Source organism: Tinamus guttatus, unplaced genomic scaffold, assembly GCF_059628265.1.
Source record: "Tinamus guttatus ecotype Peru unplaced genomic scaffold, ASM5962826v1 Tinamus_guttatus_pri_ptg000653l, whole genome shotgun sequence".
Taxonomy (NCBI): domain Eukaryota; kingdom Metazoa; phylum Chordata; class Aves; order Tinamiformes; family Tinamidae; genus Tinamus; species Tinamus guttatus.
The window spans coordinates 698453-713776 of NW_028289187.1; the positions used below are offsets into that span (position 1 = coordinate 698453).

At 44.2% G+C, this 15324-nt stretch overlaps 1 protein-coding gene across 1 annotated transcript; it reads right to left on the minus strand.

Annotated features, from left to right (window-relative positions):
* Positions 1-604: 604 nt before the first annotated feature.
* PDIA6 (protein disulfide isomerase family A member 6) lies at positions 605-14938 on the minus strand. The gene is made up of 13 exons (XM_088536250.1): positions 14881-14938; positions 11539-11680; positions 9860-9917; positions 9011-9137; positions 8430-8536; positions 7052-7185; positions 6495-6609; positions 5425-5565; positions 4487-4571; positions 4321-4393; positions 3367-3525; positions 1829-1925; positions 605-1089 (listed from the first exon to the last, which is right to left on the minus strand). Exons 1-13 carry the CDS (start codon positions 14912-14914, stop codon positions 1021-1023), a joined length of 1341 nt encoding a protein of 446 aa, XP_088392376.1. The 5' UTR covers positions 14915-14938; the 3' UTR covers positions 605-1020.
* Positions 14939-15324: the final 386 nt, after the last annotated feature.

Consider the following 15324-nt stretch of genomic DNA (forward strand, 5'->3'; position numbering starts at 1 on the left):
TAGACACAGATACATAAGGCATTGAGAACAGCAGTAATAAGAATATTTTTATTTAAAAAAAAGGAGAAAAAAAGCAGCAACTACCCCCTTCCCCATCTCAATCCTGATTCCCATCCAAGAAAACTGCATTTGCAAATTAAAACAACACCAAATGGGAGGTGAAGTATCAGATCCAACTGAATACACATCCTCCAACTGATGCTGGAGACAGCAATTCATCTCTTTTCTGTTGGTACCTTGAATCCATAAAACCGGACTAGCTTCACTGCTAACCCTGTGAAAGACCAACAGCTCCAACATCAGCCACACTTTCTCCTAGATGCGTCTCTCATTCGAGCAGCAACCCAACTTCAATGGTATTAATGGTCATATCAATTCTGACATAAAGAAAGAAAGCTCCTGAGAAGGAAGAGGAAAGGAAGACTAAAGAGCACTGAAACTAAGAGTGTCTGATCAGGCTTAGGCCAGATCATTAAAGATCTTTCGCAGCAGGGAAGGAGGTTTATGACTCCACTCTCCCCCAGCCTCTATGTCCTACACTTCATTTTTCAAGAGTCATTAAAACCTGGATCCTTGTTACTCTGTACAAAACTAACACTGTGTGTTGAAAATATTTTGTTTTATTCTTTAATTGAAACAGAAGCTGACCAGGTTTCATCGCAATGAAAAAAAAAAAAAAAAACACATTTAAAATCAGTTACACGAAACAACCTTCTGTAACATTTAAATGCACATACTGTCTCAAGAAAATAAAACCCAAGGTGTTTCAAAGAAAGATCCATGTTGTCCTCAAAATATTTGTTACACAGAATACAATCAAGTTTACTGGTTACAACAATTCATAGAATTTTTGCAATGTTTTCTTGAGATGCGCGCAGTTCCCTGCTGCAGTGGATCCAGGAGCACGGTGTGTCATGTGCTACTGCACCATAGAAAGGCCACTGGAATCTCCCATCTGATTGTGAACCAGGTTGCCAACCGCTGCACAAACTCTCCCAAGAAAAGAGGTTCCTGAAGATCTCACAGCTCATCTTTATCCCAGTCATCAAGATCCACATCACTGAGATCAATGTCATCTTCTACTGGAAGCTGTGAAAAGGGGAGATTTTCAAGCAAGTGTTTAGAAGCATCTATAAAAACAGTGACACTCACTGAATTTGAAGAAAACCTCTTGTTTGAGAAGTGAAGCTTCCTCCGTGGGCTTAACAGCTCCTGTCATCTCCTTCATTCATGAAAGCTCACAGAGTACTGAGCGCAGGTCAAGTTCTCAGAGTTAAGACCAGAAAAAGGGTATTTTCTACAAATACTCCAAATCTAAAAAGGCAGCTAGAAATGGAGAAATCCTACCAGTGGCTAGTAGTGACTTTTACATGCTGGTGCTGAGCCTTACACAACAACTTAGTCGAGCACCGTGTGTAGCAGTTACGCAGGCTGCACCCGTGCCCTCTGCCACAGCAAGGCTTTGGTGGCAAGGTCCGTGGTTCAGTCCGGCAGAATCCGTGTCTGCAGACCCAGGTCTTGCCTGAACACCCCACAGCCTCCTCATCATTACCCAGCTCAGGCTTCTAGCTCCAATTCTCCTGAAGGGTTTGAAATCTTAAGATCACATCCCAACTGCTAGACAGGAGTGACTGTCCATGGCATCAGAAAACCAAGCTGGCATTCCATTTCTTCTTGATGTTCTGGTAGAATTTAGGTAATATTTGCTACAATTTTATTCTGAAGGGCAAAGGGTTTTATGTTTATAATACATGTACTGAATACACGTCCTCCAGACATTTCCCAACCAGGAAAGCAACACTGCTTCTACAGGTGGAGCATCTCTTACCTCACCATCTTTGCCATCCCAAGGTTCAACTACATTAATTTTGGGGAAAGCTCCACCACCCACTGGTGCTGTAGAGCCACGGCCAACAGAGAGCTCCCTGAGAAGAAACAAGTAAAAATGAGGTTTAAAGAATTTCTCCATCCACCTAGAGCAGGGCCTGCTTTGGATAAGACTCAACTGATTAGCTGGCCTCAAGCAAACATGAGCAAGATGTAAACACATCTCCAATCTGAACAAAAAACTGAACAAAAAAACACCCAAACAAAACCCAGAGAAATTTGTGAGCCACATGGCTTTGTATTTCAACAGCTTCCCTTGTAATAATCATGGAGATATGCAGCCTCTTTATATGATATACAGCATACCGTTACACCAGCTCTAAGGACAGTCTATTAATTCTAGTTTTGACAGTTACTAGTTTTATACAGCAGTTACTGAAAACTACCAGTCATTAATTTCCTCATTTTCGTCTGACTCAAAACCTCTGCTGGGTACAGAGACACTCACTAAGTAACAGCTTCTGCTTTCAGGCATCTCGGGCATCATTTGCTAATGAAGCTTCCTTACTAAGCCAACATTCTGAAGTGCTGAAAAGTTACTCCCTCCGCATTCTTTCAGCAGCAAATCAAACTGGATAAGCACTGCTCTCTAGATAAGACTCTAACATTTTCATGCTTTTCTCAGTGCTAATTACCCTTATGTTGCTCAATATCAGATTATCGGATTATTTTAGCCTACTACACTTTCCTTACAGAATTAAGTCAGCTACACTATCTGCAACTGTCCTGCTCTCCCTGTAGGCAGCACAGTTGAGTTGAAGCACAAAATAGCAGATTATTCCAGGAATTACTGCTCTGTAATAAAATATCAATCGAATCATCTAATTTATTAAACTCTTAAATTGGACTTTTTGTTCTGTAAACACCAACCATTCTTGCCAGAAGAAGTTTCACTAAGATTGTTTGTACAGCCTAAGAGAATTTGCCATGTCCAAATTGTATCTTCTCTGACATGTCTTAGTAGACTGGCTAGTACAGTCTTCTTGAATCTGAATCCTAAGTTTCACTTAATCCTCTTAAAACCTTCCCTTTTTGGCACTGTTCTAAGAAAAAAAGTTCTCTTGGACAGAAATATTTATACATGTTTATATATGAAATATATATATGTATATAAAAAAATATTTCTGTCCAAGAGATCTTTTATATATAAATACAAATGTGTCTGTGTATAACACAAAAACAAAACAGAAAAATACCCTTCTCAAAGCTTATTTTTCTATTTTTGAATGGCCATAAAAAACTCTTCAGGGTTAGAGCCCAAACAACCAAATTCTTGACTATTTCTGTCCACCACAGATAGGTGAGAATGGGTTTAAGAGGTCTGATACCACTTAAGCCATTCCCTTAAATCAACTGATTACCCATCATCTGAATTATTTTAAGTGTGCAAGCCTCATCTCACCCAGGACAGCCTGTTCTGGCTCTAGAGCCACAGCCCCAGTTATTGAAAGATTTACATCACTTAAAGAAACACTTTACCTGAGAAACTCATTAATCCCCTGCTCACTGAAGGATCCTTTCAGAAGGGCAAATTTCATCTTCCGTGCATTAACAGCTGCCATTGCTGGATACCCGAAGCCTCCAATGCCCAAAGAGCTCTCAAGATCTGACTGAGCACCTGCTTCTGTCCACAGCCATCTTGGGAGAAAAAATAAAGCACAAAATAGTTAGTAAAGTCAGCACAGCTGTTTTAAAATGACATGTATCTTGCAGCCCTGCAGAGTTTGGTGCCCTCCCAAGTAGTCACTGCCTGACTGCATCTCTCCATCCCACCTTCTTGTTTCTCAAGCCAGCAGGGTGATTCTGACCCCCTGCAGCAAAGAAAGCCCTTCAGGAGCAGCAGGCATAGGGCAGCCCCATGCTCACAACTGCTGAGAGCCACATCAGAAGAAGAAGCATGAAGGAAGAACCACCACTATACTCCAAATTGCATTAAGTAAAACTTAAAACGGCCCAGGTCACAGATCTGAACATGACCCAATTTCCCCTGCAGGGGATTTCTGGCCAAAAACTGACATTTTCACCCTATGTTATTTCTCAGTTTCTCTGATCTCAGTGCTCTTCTCCAATGCACAAATGTCATCTCGTCCTGTTTTCAGAGAAGTCCATGTGTCATAACAGCCCATGCTTCCTAATGAAGCCAACACTCCCTTTTCAGCAAAACTCCTGACTTCTGGGAAAGGAAGGAGGTGCCACATAACCTAACCGGCATCCTGGAGAAAGAAGCAAAGCTTTATGACCTGCTTCTTTAGGAACATGATATACATTGTTAATGAACTGCCACTTCTACTTTATTTCAAAACAAGAGGTATCCATCCCTACAACAAAGTTAGGTACTGTTGCAAAATATACCACGATGAGGGATCCTAAACAAGGAACAGCTATCTCCCATCTTTACACCAAGAGGACCAGCCAGTCTACAACGACACTTACCCCCACATTTTCTTCTTGTATTTTTCAGCCATTTTTAACATGACATCCAAGTAAGAATTCCTCCCTGAGGCTCCTGTTTGACAAGACAGTATCGCACAAATTATAAAACCCAACTACAAGCCTTAGGTGACAAATTAGTTCAGAAGACTGATTTCTTGAATTCTACCTGTGTCAAGAATATGAGGCAGGACAGAAATTATGCAGAGCTGATGAGCATCACAGGTGCTCTTCAAAACATCCTCACTAACGATCTGGAAGCAAAAAGCAGAAAGTCAGTGAGAGTTTAGAGTACTCAGCTGCTTCCCTCCACCAGCCCACACACTCCATCCTACTTGAGAAAAGGTTTCTGAAACAACTTGACAGCTTAAAAGCCTCTCCTGCATCACTGCTTCCCCAACACAAGACTTAGACAAAAGCTTCGCAAGACTTCTGTTCATACTTGTAGCAATAGGAAAGCAGTAGCAGTTATCTGCAATAAATGATGCTTACAGGGAGGCCAGTAAAATGTCACTTCTTGTTCAGAAACACTTTCTGGACCAGTGAATGGTCTAAAGCTACAGCTCTAATAAACTGCAAACAGCACACTCAAACCTATGTATATGCCTTGTCGGTACCATTCCTGCTGCTGTTGGCTTAAGGAGAGTCAGTAGGGTGCAGCACTAAGGACAGACTTAACTGACAGACAGCAAAATACCCGTTTTTAGGGGATCCCTCCATCACCTGAAAAAGGAAGCAGCCCATTTATGTATGAATATTGCCATTCCAAATGCATCTCCGCCAATGGTGGAAATGGAAAACCACTATGTAAGAGTGGGGCTTTCTGGACAACAAGCAAAAATCACAAGCTTCGTCCAACCTCGGCACTGGAGATGCAGTGACACAGGGCACAGAACCTAATCCCTTCCACTCATTCCCTCTCGGGATGATTTGGGCACAGTGGTAATTCACCCTGGACCAGCACTGCTAGTGCCATCCATTCTGATGGCCCATCAATGAACAATATATTCCCAGCAGAAATGGAAATCTTGTGATCTTTGGATATTTCTGCCATAAAAATAGTACACAAACAGCACACTTCGACTGTAAATAAAACAGCCAATGTACCTCCAGGAGCTCGGGTGGTGGTGCATTATCAGAAAACAGATCCAGAGCACGAGCAATGATATCAGACCTAGTTCTTCCACCTTCATAATCAGCAGGATCTTCTCCTTTTTGAAAGATTTTGATTGTGGGAAATCCACGAATCTGCAATCATTTCAAACAAATCTAAACATTTATGATGCAAGTTACCTGCTACACTTATGTGTTCCAGATTAAGAGGAAGGGAAGAGAGAAACAAGTCTTAACAGCTTATGACTGAATTTAACAGTTTTGCGGTTCCCTATCTACCAAAAATTTAAAATAGTTAATATAACTGAAGTTTCAAATTTTATGACCAATGAAGCTGAAATGGTCTTACAGTTTAGAAACATCATGCACTACATGCTTAATTACCAGGGGGACCATATAAACTCTTTGTAATTTTAAGATATTGAGGTCCTAAGACCTTGATTCCATTTTGGCCCTAGGAAGACAGTGTTGTGTCTTCATGGCAGCCACTGGATCCTGGACTCTCTCTGCTCCACCTCCAGTAAGTGGAAGTTGTGAGCACTTATCCAGTGTCCTTGTACTTACAGGGACACTTTAAGCAGAACACTGAGTTTCCCTGTACTGTATCACTGAGATTTAAAGACTGCTAGTTCACTCTAGGCCCAAAGCACAACCCATTCAAGCAGCTGATACTCTTAGAGTGATCCCTTATAACTGGCTCAAAGAACCAGTACAGACCCTGTACAGGAACACAGCTGTGTTCTGCAGATACCTGGTCAGCATCCATGACAGCTTGGAAGGAGACACTTGTCACTTAGGATGTTAAGGTTATAGAAGGTCTCACAGAAAGTCTTTCTCATTAGCAACATCCCTATTTACCCTATTTTCCCCTCATCCTATGTATTCTTCTTGCTACCCCACATTGAGGAAAGGAATTGTGGAAAAATGGTATGTGTCACTCTTAACAATATTTTTAGTATAAAGCATTAAGAAGCACCAGGTTAAGAAATAATTCTGTAAGCATTAAAGGTCCATGACTTCCTGGAAATGGAAAAGGAATGGGAACCACTGCAGATCACACTCACCCCGTATCGACCGGCCAGCATCTGATTGACGGTTGCATCCACAGCAGCCAGCTTAACTTTTCCCTTAGTTTGCTCCTTCACTTCAGTGGCAGCTGCTGCCCATTCCGGCTCCAGACTGAAAAACAGACATTATCAGTGCTCTAGGCATTCCAGAAGTTAGCAACAGTGCACGACATGTCGATACTATGCAATATATTCCTCTCTTAGGGGAAAGAGGAAGAAAAAAAAAGTATTTGTGAAGAATAACAGCTAGTCTGATTATTCCACAGAGCCTTAAATCCTGCATCAGAAGGGACGAAAGGCTAATATAACTTCATCTTGAACAGTGGTGAGGGGAAATTTTACCACTAAGCAGGAGCACTTCAAGAAGATACCCTTAAATGTTGAAAAGCACCTAGGTGCTCTGAGCAGAAGCCCACACAGCTTCAGTATAACACTTTATGGAAAAAATAAAACTCCCTTCTGATATAATAAGTTCAAGGTCCCTCTGAAGGGATTAAGGCTATTCCACACAAACAAGCACTAAATAGAAATGAATTGTCACAAAGCTCAGTTACTTTTTGCAGTGCCCACACCAAGGGGCGTAGAACTCCACCATCCACACATCGTCACTGTTTAGGACGTTCTTATCAAAGCTGTCATCAGTCAGCTCGATCACATCCTTCTTATCTCCACCTCCGCTCTCTCGACTCTGGAAGAAACACACACAGACCCTCAAATAAGACATAACCAAACTTGGTCTCCCACACAAGCCATCTCCTACGTGTCATGTTATACAAAACGGTATGTACAAGACAGGCAGCATTACATTGTGCAACCCTCCCATTGTAGAGCAGGACACAATGTGTCCATGGCCTATTCCCACAGAACTTCCAAGAAAAAGCAAGTGAAGCTTCTCTTAAAGAACAGAATCCGGGTCAAACTGTACCTCACTGGTAACATTCCCACATAATCTCTGTTATTCACAGTTAGAGAGCAGGCTGCTCACTATCCTCCCCACACACTGTATCCTGGCTTCCAGGAGAACAGGAGTGGGGAACACCCTACAGGGTACAGAGTCCACCCAGGTCTCCTACTGCAGCAACCTGGGGTTGCCAGAGGGTACTTCCTCCACTATTCAGGAGCAGCATTAGGAGTGAGGAGCTTTGCCATTCAGTTTTAGGGAAAACTCTGGCACAGGAAACACCCTTAACTATCCAGATTAGACTAGGACCTAGAAAGTGGTGACGCTGATATCAAGCAGAACTACCACCATGATTGTTGCAAGGTGACAGACCTAATTCTCCTGGAAGCCATTTCCAAGCACATTTAAGACACAAAGATGACTGGAAGTAGCCAGCATGGATTTCCAAAGTGGAAGTTATGCCTGAAAATAGGATTGGTGAATGGAGGGAAAGCAGTGGGTGAACTTCCATGTCAAGAGCTATAATGACAAGTATGGGCTTATAGCATCTACTCCATGAGGAAAGGCTGAGGGAACTGAAACTGTTTAACTTTGAGAAGAGAAGGCTCTGTGGGGATCTTATTAACTATGTGTAATTACCTGATGGGAGGAAGGCAGACAGAGCCAGACTCCCCCCAGTGGCGCCCAGTGACAGGACAGGAAACAATGGGCATAAATTGCTACAAAAGAAATGCCACTTAAACATAAGAAAATATCTTTTCCTTTACTTGAGGGAAGTTGAACACTGGAATGGGCTGCCTGGAGAAGTAAGGGGCACTCCATTCTCAGACATGCTCAAAATCTGACTGGACATGGTTCTGAATAGCCTTCTATAACTGACTGCTCACAGCCTGCTGTGAGCAGATATGTTGGACTAGACTGTTTCTGCAGTAGAGGTCCCTGCTAACCTCTACTACTCTGTGATTCCGTTAACAGAGAGCACAAACCCCTGATCTCTGGCACAGGCGAGTTACACATTCCCGGATAAATACCTGTTTCCCAGAACTATATCCTCCACTTCTGCCACTCAGACGGTCTTTTACCAGGGACCGAAGAGCACTTAGAGCAGCATCGACAATAGCTTCACTTGTCCTGCCACCTGCAATGCAAAAAAATGAACAATTAAAACACCAAAAAGCAAGTTGAAGGTCAACAACTGATTCGGTTCTAAACTCAAGGACCAAATCTTCTCCTGCTGGATTCAGGCAGAGCAGGACTGGCCTGCAGGTGATGTAGTCATAGCGATGTTACATCCAGTAGGATTTACTCCACTTCCAAACGGTCATGTTATCTAAAAGGGGACGACTATGACAAGCTCCCAGTAAACAGAAAGGAACTATTCCCTGAACTGCTTTTTAACCTCCACCAACTACAAATTTGGAATGGGACAAGTAGTTCAGAGACAGGCACAACCTGATGAAACAAATTCCACTTGCCCATCTCTCAAACAGCTACTAATTACAAGCAATAAACAGGAAGAAAATATCACATAAGGCAGCATTAACAGCTAACATAATTACTGTCTTCAAGGACATTTTTAGGCATGGAACATGTGAAAGACCATCAGATTTACCCTGATAATCTTCTGCTTTGTTTTTGTTGGCTCCAAAAATCTTGATAGTTGGAAACCCTCTGACGCCGTACTGCCCGCCCAAGGACTGGTGCTTGTCGGCATCTACTGCACCTACTTTCACTACACCCTGGTGAAGTAAAAATAGAAACTGTGTAAGACAAATGTGATTTAACGCAGTTTATACTTTGAATGATGCACAGATAACTATTAGAAAGGTAGGAGAATGGGCACCACAAAGAACAGATGATTCCCCGGAAAGCATTATATCATGAAAAAACATATGGGCCTAATTCTTCTTCACCCTGAACAGCTTCTGAATTTGGAACAACTGACTTTTTAAAGAGAATTCAATATATGCAGAAGTTCAACAAGTTACTGCATGACCAAATTATCTGCCATGAAACAAATGTTCATCACCCGGTTTACAGAGCTGTGTTCAAATACTCAGTTCACGATACTTCTGAACTTCATAGGCAAGTGACAGGATAGCAAGGAAGGAAAGAAAAAAACCCACAAAAACCCACAGGATGGCTGGGTTCCAGCATGCTCATGGTGTTAAGAACAGCCTTGGAAAACAGAAATGAACATATTCCAGCACAGAATTGTCTTGCTTCCTCTACAATGCTCTACAAAACCTCTATAACTGCTTCCTTTTATAAAATTAGCAAAATTTCCTGATTGCTGGTGATGCATCAGTTTTCAGGCGAGACAAGCAGCACTTCTGCAAGTCTGACCAAGCAGAACTGCAGGGGACTTCCCCTCCCCAACCGTGCTCCTAAGCTACACAATAAAGAACCAAACTGTCCTTAATCAGCAACCACAAAGGCATTTGGGAAAACTTAAACTTACTTTTAATGCTGTTGCTGCTTTCTTCCACTCAGGGGTAAGTCTTTGACAATGACCACACCTTACAGGAGAGGAAAATAAATAAATAAATAGTTTATTTATAAATAAAAAGCTTACGCCATGACATTGCATCACAGTATCACTCAGATATTTGAGAAATAACCTCTAGAGACACTGTTTTGCAAACATCCCTTGCTGAGAAGCATCATCTAAATATATCCAAGAGGGCAATTTCTAACTCAGCAGGTGTAAAGGCAGGACTGGCGGAAAGAACTTGCATCATCCAACACTGCTGAACCATGGAAAAAGGAACTGCAGAGATGGAATTCCATCAGTTCTTTTGCTGTGAAAACAATTCCTGTAGAGCAGAACAGTTCAAGCACCCAGATCAGTGGTGACATTAAAGTGAACTCAGACACCCTCAGCAGAAACAGAAGACACACACACATATGCACATCCACACATCCACACACACATACACTACACTTGCCCCAGAATTTCTTTTAAACACTGACCAAAGAGAGCAAGCACAAAGCCCAACACACCTAATAAAAAAGGCTAATTCTACTAATCTTAAGTGTGAGTTAACCTGTATGGGCTCAGCCTAGAAATGATCCTGTCTTGCACATAGAGTGCTTGATAACACTTGATTTGGGATATAAAATAACAGGGTTTTATTTCGAGTCATCTAAATCTTTACATGAGAAAAATGCAATCGCTTGTTAAAATCAGGATCCAATAACGAAAGGTTTTGGGACGGATGCAAATAAAGACATGTCAAAAGTTACCCGACTTTTTTTTTTACCATGCAGGCAAATGTGGCCACCAAAAAACAAATTTGCACACTAGTGTGTTACAAGCTAAAACAGACATGAGCTTCTGACAGAAAAAAAAAAGAATAGCTCTAGAGATAAGTCCTTAATGAGACATGCCACAGATTCTTGTTCATCTCCTCTATGGCAGGAGACCAACATCTGACTGGCAACTCGTGTGTAATGACCACACCACAGGTATGGGGAAAGGGAGCTGGCTACAGTAACAGCCACTCCGTGCTTCATCCCCTGTAAAGCTGCAGTGACAGCAGGCAGCTGTTCTTCCCAAGCCTCTCTGTACTGCAGCAACGAGAGGCTCTTTCTTCAGAATGCAGAGGTCTGGAGACGGGCAGTGCAGATGGCACTGGCAGATGCCCAGTCTGTGCCACCAGACTCACACAGACTATGAAGCAGGTTGTCAGAGACTCTGCTCTGGAGACAAGTGGGATGGGAAAAGGAGGCAGTAAATTAAGATTACACTCAAAACTGGAAATGAAAATCCTAAGTGTAAATTCAGGTATGCACTTTCAGTTCAAGATTAATTTAAGAAGGATGGAATTGAGGGACTTCCTCTCTCGTCTGCTGCACTTCAATCAGTTTTAAATAATAATCTCAGCAGAAAAACAGAAGTAGTAAAACAGCATATAAGATTTTGCTGTTACACCCCATTTGCCAACTCAAGACAAAATTTCTCCCTTTTCCCGTGGTGAGGATGTTGAAAATAGGAATCCACACCACAGCTAATCTTTCTAATCATGTGACCACCGAACTGAGACTATGTTACCAACAAGAGAACAAAACTCTTGACTGGTCAACACCAGCTTGCTGTGATGCTTCTGCAAGGTAAAAGAAAGAAAATGTGATACTTACCATGGGGCATAGAACTCCACGAGCCACAAGCTGTCACTCTGAATGACCTCCCGGTTGAAGTTTGTTGGTGTTAGCTCTATCACATCATCACTGGCCGAATACAGACCATTAACAGCCAGGAACAAAGTGCAGCTCACTGTGCCTAGAACCAAAGCAAAGCAATGGGTGCTTCTGCAAGACCATTTATGGACCCTTTATTTCCATGATAAATCATCTCCCCCTGTGCCCTGCCATCCTATAAATTAGTAGGAAAAAGGGAAGGAGATTCCAAGCTCATCAGAGGAAAGGAAGTTAATGCAACATGCCTTCCCTCCTCACTCAAATAATGGTTCCATAGGTTCACATCATAGATTCTCTGTACATAAAAAAACTGGAATTGTGCTATCCCTGTTACAGCGTTCCATAGAACTTTGCTTTCTCAAAGCTGCAACCTTAACTAGTGGTACAAGACACTGCTCACTCATGGATCTTCCCCAAGATCAGCTAAATTTTCTCATAGTTCTTTCTCACAGAAACTCCTAAACCAATTGCCTCTTTCTCCTATCCAATAAGACACTCTGAGAGCAGCAGAATCACATTATGCAGGACCTTCCTAACCTTAGTTGCATTGATTTTAGTACCAGCACTTGATGCACTGACAGTGTAAGGAGCTTCCTCATTCTTGTCTGTGAGGATCCTAATCTAGTATTGGTTTGTCCCTCCATTGATGGACTGAAGAATAGCTAAATCTCTCTGGATAATGATTCGGGCACCTGTAGAACTCAAAAAACAAACAAATAAAAGGATATTAATTTTCTGTTAATAAACACTTCATTTTTCTGGTCATTTCTAGACCTTTTTATTGCTTCAGACATTCAATATAAGACCTCACAACCTCTCCTCCTATCTTGCCAGAGAGATTAAGACGAAGCGATGAAAGATGACAAGGATCTTGGCAAAAAAACCCTGCGTAGCAGGAGACTCTGAACACATCACAGAAAGGCTCAGACTTGAAGTTAAAACTACATGAAAGTGGTTAGCTTTGTTCCAAGTGGTTAATAATTTGAATAGCAAGTGGCAGATTCTCGCTCTTCAAGATGGGATGTGAAAGACACAGTTCAGTGATGCACTAACTCTACGGTCTGTAGCACACTCAGGCTGCAGAGCAGCACTGACATTTTATCAAGTTATCTTCACTCTACCCCCTCTGCACCCGAGAAAAACTGTAACAAGTGACATCTTCCAGTGACATCTTTCAGTCTGTTTAGTGGGCTGTACAAGAGAGCAAGACTGAGTTGTTTGCTGCAACCCAGTGCTCTATCCAGAACTCCCTCCTAAGGATTTCTTCTAGCCCTTGTGCTCAATCCCTTCCTTTTGGGGGACCTGCTTGGTTTCCACCACTAGATTTGCATGTCAGAAAGGCCTTCTCTCTTCACTGCATTCACATACAAGCAGCATTTCATCAGAACAAACCAAAGGACTCCTAGGCTGATATGTGGCTGCCACAACATGTCACAGTGACCTGCAGTAACAGCTGCCACCAGGGCAGAGTAAGAAAACAAGGATGCAAAAAGCTACTAGAAGGCTACAGTCGCTGGAAAGACAAAAACTCCTCCTTAAATGAGAGGACCATTAAGCTGAATTCAGTATATTTTGCCTTCACCTAAGAATATATTCAGAAACTTAACAACCTTCACTCAATCATTTCTGCTGCTTCCCAGCTATTTCAAAGCAAGAACTTTAATTTCACAGAATCACAGAATGGTTGACGTTGGAAGGGATCTCTAGAGATCATCTAGTCCAACCCCCCTGCTCCAACAGGGACACCTAGAGCACGTGGCACAGGGTGGCATCCAGGCGGGTTTGGAAGATCTCCAGAGAAGGAGACTCCACAACCTCTCTGGGCAGCCTGTTCCAGGGCTCTGTCACCTTCACAGGAAAGAAGTTCTTCCTCACATGGAGGTGGAATTTCCTGTGTTTCAACTTACACCCGTTTCCCCTCATCATGTCACTGGCCACCACAGAGAAGAGCCTGGCCCTATTCTCCCTACAATCACTCCTCAGGTACTTGAACACACTGATCAAATCTCCTCTCAGTGTTCTCTTCTCCAGGCTAAACAGGGCCAGCTCACTTAGTCTTTCCTCCCAAGATAGATACCCCAGTCCCTTAATCATCTTTGTGCCCCTACGCTGGACCCTCTTTAGAAGCTCCACGTCCCTCTTGTGCTGGGATGCCCAGAACTGCACACAGTACCCCAGGTGGGGCCTCACCAGAGCTGAGTAGAGGGGCAGGATCCCCTTCCTTGACCTGCTGGCAAGGCTCCTCCTGATGCAGGCCAGGATCCCATTGGCCTGTTCAACTATCCCTTATCCATTATCCTTGTCACTGGCCACCACCAAGAAGAGCTTAGCTTGAGAGTGTTGTTAAACCAGACAGAAAAGTTTAATGTTAAGTTTAATAATTTCCCACCAAAAAGTCGAGTTACAACTTGGAGCTGGGAAAAAAAAAAAAAAAACCTTACCTATGGGAGGATGATTTTATACGGTTCTTACAACAAACAAAAAACGCTGCATCTTCAGAAAAACAACTTGATGTTGTGAAGTTCATGCACTGAGACCTCTGGTTCTGCACAGTGTTACCTACACCTCAAGTGCTTTACTGATAAAGGAGCCTAATGAGGAATGCCCAATAATTTGATTATTTGCTTATCTATCACAGAAAACCCAGCAACAGGGGAGGAGGAAGTACAATTCTCCACAGACTCCTCGCTTTGCTTTGCAATAATAAATTGAATCTTTACAGAGTTTAATCCTAGTTCATCAGAATCAAGCAAAATGTCAAAAAGGCTTTTTAAAATTATTTATTAGAATGAGAAATAAATGCTGATTTTGAGGGTGTTTTTTTGTTTGCTCACGGGGACCTTTAAGGCTCCTACGGTCACTTCTGCACGCGTCCAACCCAGCAAACGAGGCAGACGGGGGCCCGGTAAGGCCGCACATCGGCTAGTGCAGGTAACACGCGAAACAAGCGGCAACCTCGGCACTTACTTCCCCTCCTGCAGCGGGTGGAAACCGGCTCCCTGCCCCGGGCCACCCCGTCCCTGCGCGCGGCCCCAAGGGCCTCGCTGCCCCAAGGGCCCCGCTCCCTCCGCAGGCCGCACGGGCGAGTCCAGCTCCTCCCGCGGACCCAACGTTCCCTCCAGCACCAAGGCAGGCACGGGGAGGCCCCGGCGGAGCCAGAAGCCGCGGAAGCCTCATGCCGGCGGGGGGAACATAGCGCACGGCGCCCCCTACCCCCACTAACGGCCGCCCCCCCTCCCATAACGGCCGTTCCCTCACGCGCCCCACGCGCACGGCTCCTACCCCACCAAAGGCGACTCGCGCCCCGCGCCCCCATGGCCGCCGCTGCCTCCGCCGCCACCAGCACGCGATGCGACGCGATGCGACGCGACGCGCCCCGCCCGCAGCGCCCACGCGCGCCGCGCTCCCCGCCGTGGCCGCTGCCCATTGGTCGGCGCCGGGGCTGGGGCATTTGCATAGCCAATGGGCGGCCGCCGCGCCAGGCTCGGGCGCGGAGGGGCGGGCCCGCGGGCGCCCCCAGCGGGCGGCGCTGGGACAAAATGGCGCCTTTGTCCGCGCGAGGGGAGCCGGGGTCCGTGCGGGGCGGGCGCTGCGCGGAGATACCCGGAGGCTGCCCGAGTCCCCTCGTGCGGCCTGTGGGGGCAGGAGGGGCCGCCAGGGCCTGGCAAGGGCACTCCGGAAACCAGGAGCAGCACCTAGATTGGAAAAAATAAATACAAAAAATAA

Excerpts from the sequence above, each read along its gene's own strand:
- PDIA6 (XM_088536250.1), bottom strand. The coding sequence starts at position 14,914 with ATGGGGGCGCGGGGCGCGAGTCGCCTTTGGTGGG. Across the intron at positions 6,610-7,051 it reads TGGTGTGGGCACTGCAAAAA|TCTGGAGCCGGAATGGGCAG; the intron begins GTAACTGAGCTT and ends TCTGTTTTTCAG. Across the intron at positions 4,394-4,486 it reads GCCTCATATTCTTGACACAG|GAGCCTCAGGGAGGAATTCT; the intron begins GTAGAATTCAAG and ends CTTGTCAAACAG.